At 43.4% G+C, this 9128-nt stretch overlaps 1 protein-coding gene across 1 annotated transcript in view; it reads right to left on the bottom strand.

Annotated features, from left to right (window-relative positions):
- LOC118340988 (beta/gamma crystallin domain-containing protein 1-like) overlaps nt 1-8376 on the bottom strand; it is a 21813-nt gene extending 13437 nt beyond the window's left edge. The window contains exons 1-6 of the mRNA XM_035679157.1: nt 8362-8376; nt 6660-8074; nt 2620-6145; nt 2151-2330; nt 1220-1258; nt 336-454 (exon numbers count right to left, since the gene is read on the bottom strand). Of these exons, the coding sequence (XP_035535050.1) occupies nt 336-454; nt 1220-1258; nt 2151-2330; nt 2620-6145; nt 6660-8074; nt 8362-8376 (5294 nt within the window). The remainder of the gene's footprint in view (nt 1-335; nt 455-1219; nt 1259-2150; nt 2331-2619; nt 6146-6659; nt 8075-8361) is intronic.
- Nucleotides 8377-9128: the final 752 nt, after the last annotated feature.

Here is a 9128-nt window from a genome sequence, read left to right on the forward strand (position 1 = left end):
CTGAGACTGGTATTGATCTATGTCTTTTCAAGAAAGCAAGCAAGCGTACTTCCCAAAATACTGAACAATTCCTACATAATTACAAGGACATAACACTGAATGTAAACAGAAACTTTGTTTACAAGAAAACACCACAGGCCTACTTAAAGGAAAAAGGCTGAGAGAGTCGGTATATAATTTGAGTATGCTGATATTTCACTAAATTAAACCTGTGACATGTTCACAAGCCTTAGCAGGCAACACTGGCATTGATCCCAAAACCACTTGACACTAATTAAAACTACAATTCAGTTTCTTTCTATTGCTTGAAAGTCCAGTTCAATATTGCTACTTACCATCCTCTAACAACCTTCACCGATATGAGAGGCGAGAACTGCAGAGAGGTAGCATCTGTCACATCCCTGTAAATCTCATACACCTGGCCACTGAACTGAGCTTTCTCAAACAACACCATCTGTGTAGAGACATAAAGGGCAGTGTCATGAAAAGAAATAATCAATGGCAAAATGCATTACATGCTTACTCCATAACATTAAACCTTGATTCACTGAGTGCTAAGAGGGACCTAATAGCATTGCACTTTCCTTTGTTTCTCTTTTATGCTTACAGTAAAAGCATATTTATGTTTATCTACACCAAAAAGCATATGCAGGAGGACAATAACTTGAATCTCAAGGGCGTTCTGTTAATGTAATGCATAGCTTTAATATAAGAGACAAATTTTGTAACCATAAAAACAGGCTTCTCTAGAGACTCTTTAGTCAATAACAATGTCTTAGTTTTATTATAAAAGCCTTCATCAAATCTAAAAAAAAAAAAAAAGTATTTTCATGCCATGTTTTTTAATTTAATTTGTGTGTTAATGTCATCACAGTGGATCCCCACCACAGATAACTGGAGGTAGACTAAAATAATATGACATGTAGGCAAGAAACTGAAAATGTGCCAGAGGAATATCTCTCTCTCTCTACTACTATTGAAGTTATACAAGAATGAAGAACCACAAGTTTTGCACTCCGTTGGCAGCACTGAATACCATGATTGTAATCACATCCAGCTGAGCATTTGCACTAGACTGTTTTTTTAAATGCTTTGTTTACCCCCAAGAACACCATATGAAATGCAGATGTTTTCACAGAACAGAGAGTTGTCTGTACAGATTCCTCTTCCCATCTTGTTTCTATTCTACAGTATGTTGGCACAGCTGTGCCTACTGTACCTTTCCAGGGCGCTTGTGAAATCCCTTGGCAGTTCTTATCTGGAATGCAAAAACACAGAATTATCATTGCAACCAAGACTGCGGCACGGCAAACATCTATAAAATACTAAAAGCTAATCTGCATTTGTGGGTGCAGCAGCTCTGTGCCTGTTGAATGCCCTGACCTTTTAGTTTACTTCCAGGGACACAGTGGGTCCATGGAGACTACACTGTTTTGAATTTGTATTCAAGCACACATACTGGCAGGCATAGCTGGCACACAAAAGGTTTCTCTTCTCTTTCTTAATACACCATTCTTGCAAAATAGGCAACTTGCGAGTTTGGCTTCAAATGGCAGCAAAAGAAAACTGAAAAAAAGTAAATTACAGCAACTAGAAAGCTTGTAACATCAAGTCTGTAACAATTTTGATCATTGCTTCATGAGGTAAGTACTTCTTTAAGACAAATTGCCAAAAGTTAATTTACTCGGGTTCATATCCTTATTTTTTCCCTATAATTAGTACTAAGTGAAATAGTTCTTTCCAGGAAACATCCTGGGAAATTATTAAGAAATTAAGAATGTGTAATAAAGCATGACCAAAATAGTATCTAGCTGCAGTCCCAAACAGTCATTTTTACCAGATCAAAATAAATCAAAGGGACTATTGAGACAATAGATCCACTGTGAATTAAGAAGCTTCCCTATTAACAATGACACCTGATACCAGAATGTAAATAGGATAAAAAGAAAAAAACTGTGGTGAATTGTTCCACACAAACCATATACAAAGCAGCTTTAAGGTGAATGTAGGCTATAAATAGTTTCCAGCTCACCTGCCATTGCAGCAAGCAGACTAATCTCATACACACGTACTTTAACGTGATGTACCGCCTCAGTTTGTGATTCCTAACTATTAGATATCATTTAGGAGTATGTATGCTGCACACTTACAGTATTACTAAGTATCCCCTGTGGCTTAACCAGAGGCTTCTTGAGCTCAGGGAGTGTAGGGTGTGTGATTGAAGGAATCCCAGGGAGGGATGGAGGCACAGCATCGGGAAGCACCCGACCTGGTTTCACAGCCAGGTCTGCTTCACCACCATGGGCTGGAGTTGTCATTTTTCCAGTAACCTGATGCATAAACCAAAAGCCAAGAGGTAAGTTTAAAAGTTGCTTCTTGTGCCTCTCTACTTATAGAAAATGTATGACAATGGCACTTGTTGTTATTTAGGGAAATGGGAAGAAAGAGCACATGTTTCTGAGAGAATTTCCTTTCATTAGACAATTACAAAACTGATTGTCAATGTTATTAGTAAATAACTTTGAGGTATTTTGTCTTTGAAATCTGTGAGGTATGAGGACAATTTCTTCAACATTCAGATAATTTTAGTTGGTTAAAGTAACACACAGAAAAACTAACCTCAGTTTTGACTTGTTCCTGCCCTTGTATGCTCTGCACTGGTTTTGCTGGTTCTCGAGGGAGGTACTTCTCTAAATAGTCAGGCAGCTTGATGTCGTTAAAGGAGGGAAGTGGAGGACCTGAGTCACTGACCACAGCCTCCGCAGCCTGGACTTCCTCTTTGCTGCTCTGGGCAGGGCTCTGTTTGCCCAGTGTGTCTTGGAGTGGAGCTGTGGCAGTCGGGCTTGGTGTGGGCGGCTGGGTTGTAGGTGGAGGGCTTAGCTGGGGGGCTTCACTAGGTGACACATCCCCAGAATTGGTGCCTTCGGCCTGTGTTTGAACTCCATTTCTCTTCCCTCTGAGGATGGAGGACGAGAGGCTGCTGAGGACACAGCTTCCTTCCAAGCGAGACTTCACCTTGATCTGGTCATCTTTCTCTTCCTTGACATCCTCTTCATCTTTGGCCCCCGCCAAAGTCTTGTCCCTGAGGCGAGAGTGAGTGTCCAGGCTACTGAGCAGCATGCTCCTGTCTGCCAAACTAGCCCTGGCAGGCTTTAGGCCAGATTTTGCCTCTGTGTTCTGGAGCTTGGCTAAGGCGCTCGGAGTTGAGTCTACGGTGAACTTATTCTTCTTCCTCAAGCCAAACTTAAACTCTTCAGGGTCAAATGTCTTCTCAAAGCGATCCTCTTTGATGGCAGGCATCGCAAATGGCGGCTGAGGTGGCCGGAGTATGTTGTGTTTACGTGGTGGGAGGGAGAAGGGGGCACAAAGATTCTTGATTTTCTCAATGAAATCATCATCATCTAGCTCACCGGAAGTGTCCAGAAGGTTGCTCTCACTGCCAGAGGAGCTCAGTTTGCGCACTGGGACTTTAAGTTTCCGTTTGGGAAAGTCTACATCCAACCAGCTCGAGGGGGCATCTTGCCGTGTTGCAGAATCATCTTTGCTTAGACCCCGTGGCAAATGGAGCTTCTTCATGGATGAACGCTGCATTGAGTCTGGGATCAGCTTATTAGCATCTAGGGAAGTGGTTGCCTTGGGAGTTTGACTGGGCTTGTTTTTGACAAGTTCGTTTTTGACAGTGTGGAGTGGAAGTGGAGAGATATCGCCATTAGCAACAGGTGAAAGTTCATTCATTGGGGGCTGGAATGTTTTCTCAGCTGTCTTCTTTACCACATTAACCGTGGAGCTAGAAGCGGTGCCATTAGCTGGTTGCTGTGCTATTTTTTCAGCACCCTTGAGTGAAGTGATATCATTAGTACTCGCTGTATTTTTTGATGCCTCACACTGTGGGAGACTAGGAGTGAGTTTCATGATCTCTCCTGAGATTTTGACTTCAGAGGGCATTGATTTGACAGTCGCACTTTTTGTCCCATCATCCTGCCCCGTTACATCGCTGCGCACAGATTTAGAGACAGAAATCGGAGTAGGTTCTTTGACAGATGATTTTTTCTCTGCCGCACTGTCAGACTGTGCAGTTATCAGCGTTGGAGTGTCATTAGCTGCTTTTACAGTCACTTCCTTAACTGCTGTAGTTGCTTTGGTAATAGGCTTTGCACTGGAGAACTCAGCATCATTAGCTCCACGTGTACATGAGTCATCCTGTGTTTTCTCCGTTTTTTCCACAGATACAGAATCAGGCTGTAGTTCTGCCACAATCACCACTGACTCTGTTTCTGTTCCAGGGCTTTCTGTAGACTTTGTTTGCAACTCAGTAGGCAGTAGCACAGTGTTTGCTGTGTCTCTTTTCGGAGGCTCTTTGTCACTCTGTTTTCCACTTAAAGCCTCATTAGTCAGGGTGGCAGCTTTTTGTGGATATGTAGTCGTCTCACTGACTTGTTGTGTTTGGGCAGGGAGGTCCGTCTTTTCTGAGGACTCAGGGGGTGATTCTGGTTGGTTGGTTTCTGGTTTTCTTTCATCTTTCACCAGCTCTGTCATATCTTTTCTTTCAGCATTTTTTCTTTCATCATCCATAGCAACACCCCCCTCTGTCCCTGAGATACCTTGGCCCCTGTCTGAAACCTTGGCTTTTGTGATATTTTTATCCGAAGTCTGGAGCTGCTGTGGTTTCTCTTTGCCTTTCTTCTCAATCTGATTAGTATTTTCACTCTTCACGTTTTCTAATATCTCCACATCTTTACTCTCAGCCTGATTTATTAGTTCTGTCGGCTTGTGTTGGGGTTGCTGTGTTTGACCTGTGTCTTTTTTATTGGGTTCTGTTTTTTTCCCCTTACTTTTTGGTTCAGATTTTATTGACAATTCTTTATCTAATTTGGGATGTTTAACAGGTGGCTCCTGCTCCTGCAAAGGAGTCTTCTCAACAGGCTGTTCAACTGCAGGTGAGGGGGAGGAGGCTGTCATTTCTCTGCTGTCCTTGGAGGCCCTTTCCCTCTCTTGTGTGAATGAGAGGGCCTTTTCCTCCTTTTGGGATAAAATAACGGAATCCTTGTCAATAGGCATCTTTGTTCCACTGCTACAAGCAGCAGTGTCGGGTTCGTCTTTGTTGACAGATGGTTCAGGTTCCTGTTTGTTGACTGGTTTGCCAATATTCTCCTTTTTAAATGAAGAATCTAACTGTTTCTTCTCTTCGTCTAACACCTTCAGTTCCTTTATAAATGGTTCCTGTTTGGTATCAGACAAAGACTGTTTATTCGATGTGTTTCCCTTGGCTTTCTCAGATGGTAATGAGACTTCCTCTGTGAGTTGTTGGGAGGCAGAGGCGGTCTCCTCTGTACCATCCACCTTTTCTTGTTTTATGGCAGTGACCTGTGGCTGACTAGTAGAGCAGTGTGGTTTGTTTTCACTATTTGGGCTGATGGGACTGGTTGGTTCCTTACTTCTTCTTCTTTTAGAGCGGGACCCTGTTCTGCTAGGGCCTTTGGACTCTGGGCTGATGTTATTGGACAATTCTGCAGAATCATCTGGCCCTTTAGCTTGAACATTTGTTTCAACACTGTTAGCTTTCGTACCCTTATCTGCTGTTTTTGAGACCACTGCATCCATTGCTTTGAGATCTGGTGGCTGTTCTTTAGGAATGGAAATCTTTCCCCCTACAGAAGTGGTATCTCGTCCATCTGGTTTTAATGTTATCTCTGACACTACGTTTGTTTGTGTTGGCTCACTAGTATCCAGTTTATCCTGATTGACCAGTCTTGGTGAGTTTGATGCAGCAACTTCCTCAGGCAGCGTAGATTCTTGAGACATTCCTGTCATGGCAGCCTTTTGAGGCAGTGTGTCTGTTTTGCATGCCTTTGTGAAGTTCCTCGCTCGCTCCTTTATCGTCAGCGGCCTCTCCCTGGCGGGAGACGTAGAGCTGGACCTGGCTGTGTCATAGCGTTCAGCTGATCTTGACCTTTGTTCTGACAACACAAAGCTTGCTTTCAGCCTCTCTGTGGCTATCCTGACTGGAGACACATCGGCACTCCTCGGGGTTTGGAAGGTCTGCTTGTTTATTCCCGTTGCAGAGCGCTCAAAGAGGCTGATTTTATCTGAGATCCGGCCAACGACTGGTTTATGCTCCTCGTCTATTTTCTTCAGGCTGGGAAGTCTGTGTATGATAGGAGACAAAAGTTTGAATTCAAACATACATTTTATATTTAGCTGATTTCCCATGTATTAAACTTGCTTAACTGTCACAGACAAATTTTTAATGTTTAGGTGATCTGTTATATTTCACCTGACCTATATTTTAATCTCGTGTGTACTTTACAATGCTATTCTTGACGCACAGTGCTGTACTTTGTGTTATGACTCACACCTTTGTTGTACTGTGGATACACCAGTGATATTCCACCCATAGCAGCTAACACACATTCTCTGTTTAGACAGTTAGACAAAAGCTTGACAGGTAGCTTAAAATGTTTGGTAATGTTGGAGGCTCACTAGTTGTAAAATTAAACACATATTCCTAACAAATCAGATATTTTAAGTGGAATACATAATTGGAAGAATTCTACACTGTTGTAAATGATAATGTGATGAGTCACTGTTTCATTCATTCACAAATCCCAAACTGTTCTCTGTCTATTTTTAACCAATCACATTTAAGTGAAGTGACTTACCTTGCATCAATCTCTGTTTTGGGCTTGTCCTTAACTTCATCTTTGGTGCTCTTTAACGTTGATTTAATATCCTGGTCGTCTCCTGCTGGACTTTGCTTGGGATTCAAAGGCACATTTTTTGTAAAAAGCTTCACCTCACTTCGAGAAACCTTAAGACTCCTGCGTTTGGACTCTGGCGTCTCTGTCTTCCTTTCCACTTTGTAAAGACTGTCATCGTCCTCCATGCCTGCAGCCCCATCAACCACACATGCCAGAGTGGCTGCAGTGACTGGGTTTGAGTCCTGGAACGTGTCCAACTGCTTGACTGTATCGGGGCAAGAATTCTTACTCTCCCCTCCTCCAGGTGAGGCCTGAGAGGTTGTATTGTTCTTGGAGGAGGAGTTTATAGATGACTCTCCCATTTGAGTCTTTGGACTTTTGCTCTTAGGACTGGTCACTGAGTTATCTGATGTAGGGAATCCCTCTGGGACAGGTCCAGCATTGGGAGGCATTTTTTCAAGGGGGCTGTTCCCTCCATCTCCTTGAGAGTTCTTCCTTACTTTCTTTCTTGCTGCATTTTTACGCCCCATGCTATCTGTTTGTTCAGGTTCAGGCTTGAATTGTGAATTCAGTGACACTCCCACTAGTGCACTGTAATAACTCTGCGTCCCAACAGTGGGCCTCACATTTGTCCTTTTGTTCTCTGCACTTGTTGAACTTGAGCTCCTTGGTAAATTAAAACTTGGTGTTGACTTTGCCTTGGGGAGGACCTGTAGGTTTTTTGTGATTTTGGTGCGGACAACTTCCTGTCCATCACAAGCGTCTTGGCCGCATTGAATCACACTGGTCTCCTCCAGGTACACATGGAGCGTCCTGCCTGTCTTGGTCTGTGCTTGTCTATGGCCCTGAGGCTCAGTGTGGGCCTGGTCAGAGTCCCATGCCACTCCCTGCTCAGAAGAGGAAGAGAGATGTGTCAGATGACTCAGATGACTGGCATTCCTCTCAGGATTCCCGCTCGCTGAAGTACCGTTGCTGCTCTCCTCCCTCTCCTTGCACTGCCCTATTCTCTTCTTCCTGCTCCCCACAAACTCCTCCTCTCTTGGACCTCCTTCTGGTGTCTCAGTGCTGCTCACAACGGAGCCGTCTCTGTGGGCAGACTGCGTGGCGTCCTCCTCTACACAGGGGAAAATGTTTTTGGAGAGACCCAGTCGATCGGGATTGGAGCTCTGTTCCTTCTCCTCCTCCCACTGTTGTTCCCTTGCCTGGGGTCTCACAAAGTCCTCAGTCTCCTCTACTCCCTCTGACTGAAGAGCCTGATCACTAGTTGGAGAGGCATTTTCAGCAGAACTCTTCGGACCCTTTCCCCTCCACGGAGAGAACCAGCTCCCAATACGGCCCAAGACCCCAGTGCTCGGCTGCTCCTCGGGGCTCTCAGACTAAAGCAAAGCAGAGAAATAACTCACTTTAACGCTTGCTTACACATGCAGTGGCAATGAATAAACATGCATATTTCAAATGAATATGCGCAAACCTTAGAGGGAACAGACAGAAGTTACACGTGGTAATGCAAATATCATGACAATGAACAAACGAAGAGAGTGCAAGCTTGGGATCTAAAGTAAATATAAGTAGGGGTTGCTTGTTCATGGATATGGTTTAGTATGGCCATGCATCTCTCAGCATAGCAAGGTCATGCAGGAGTGCTTATAACCTGTAAGCTTACCGTGGAAAATACCATATCATTCAGATTCTTTATGTAGGTTGTGAACATGATTTTGGTTTAGAACAAAAACTCCTAAAGAGCATAAAACAAAAACAAAATCATTCCACCAGGATAAACAATAGAAAGAAAAAAAAGCTATAAAAAGTCATAAAAAGGTTCTCTGCCGTAGCAAAGTGATAGATCCATCCTCAACTTTCGGCAGTAATTTCAAGATCAAACTCACCCTTAATTAGACGGAGAAGAAAACTTTTCCTCCCACTGAAAAACATACGCCGCTGTCAGTTTGTGCAGCAGAGGATCTGGAATAAGATGCATGTCTAACTGATGAACATGTTGCGTTTAGTCCTCCTTGCATCCAGTAAAGCATCCACAACTACACGAGCGCGGTAGACTGATATCTGAGATATGGGCTCTGATGAAGAAGTTCTGCCCCTCCAGCGCAGCGCACGCAGCTCTGTGGTAAAATGAGGCGTTCAAGTGCTCCTCGTAAACTCTTAACTGAGCGTCACTCAGAAGCCGGTTAGTCAACAAGTGTTCAACCACCAGACTAAACTTGGGTTTAATTGTATTACTAGTTGCCATCGGCTATTTGGATAATGTTGAAAAACAAACATTTTAAAGCTTTAAAAGACTGCACACTACATTTGTTTAGCTGACACTTTTTATCCAATGTGACTGACAATAAGTGCATTCAGCCATTTACCTAAACTTGCAGGAATCATGCAAGTACATCAACTTAATCATATAGGCTGAACTGAAGAACATTT

This window comes from Morone saxatilis, unplaced genomic scaffold (assembly GCF_004916995.1).
Source record: "Morone saxatilis isolate NCDOM2014 unplaced genomic scaffold, NCSU_SB_2.0 Contig7, whole genome shotgun sequence".
Lineage (NCBI taxonomy): Eukaryota > Metazoa > Chordata > Actinopteri > Moronidae > Morone > Morone saxatilis.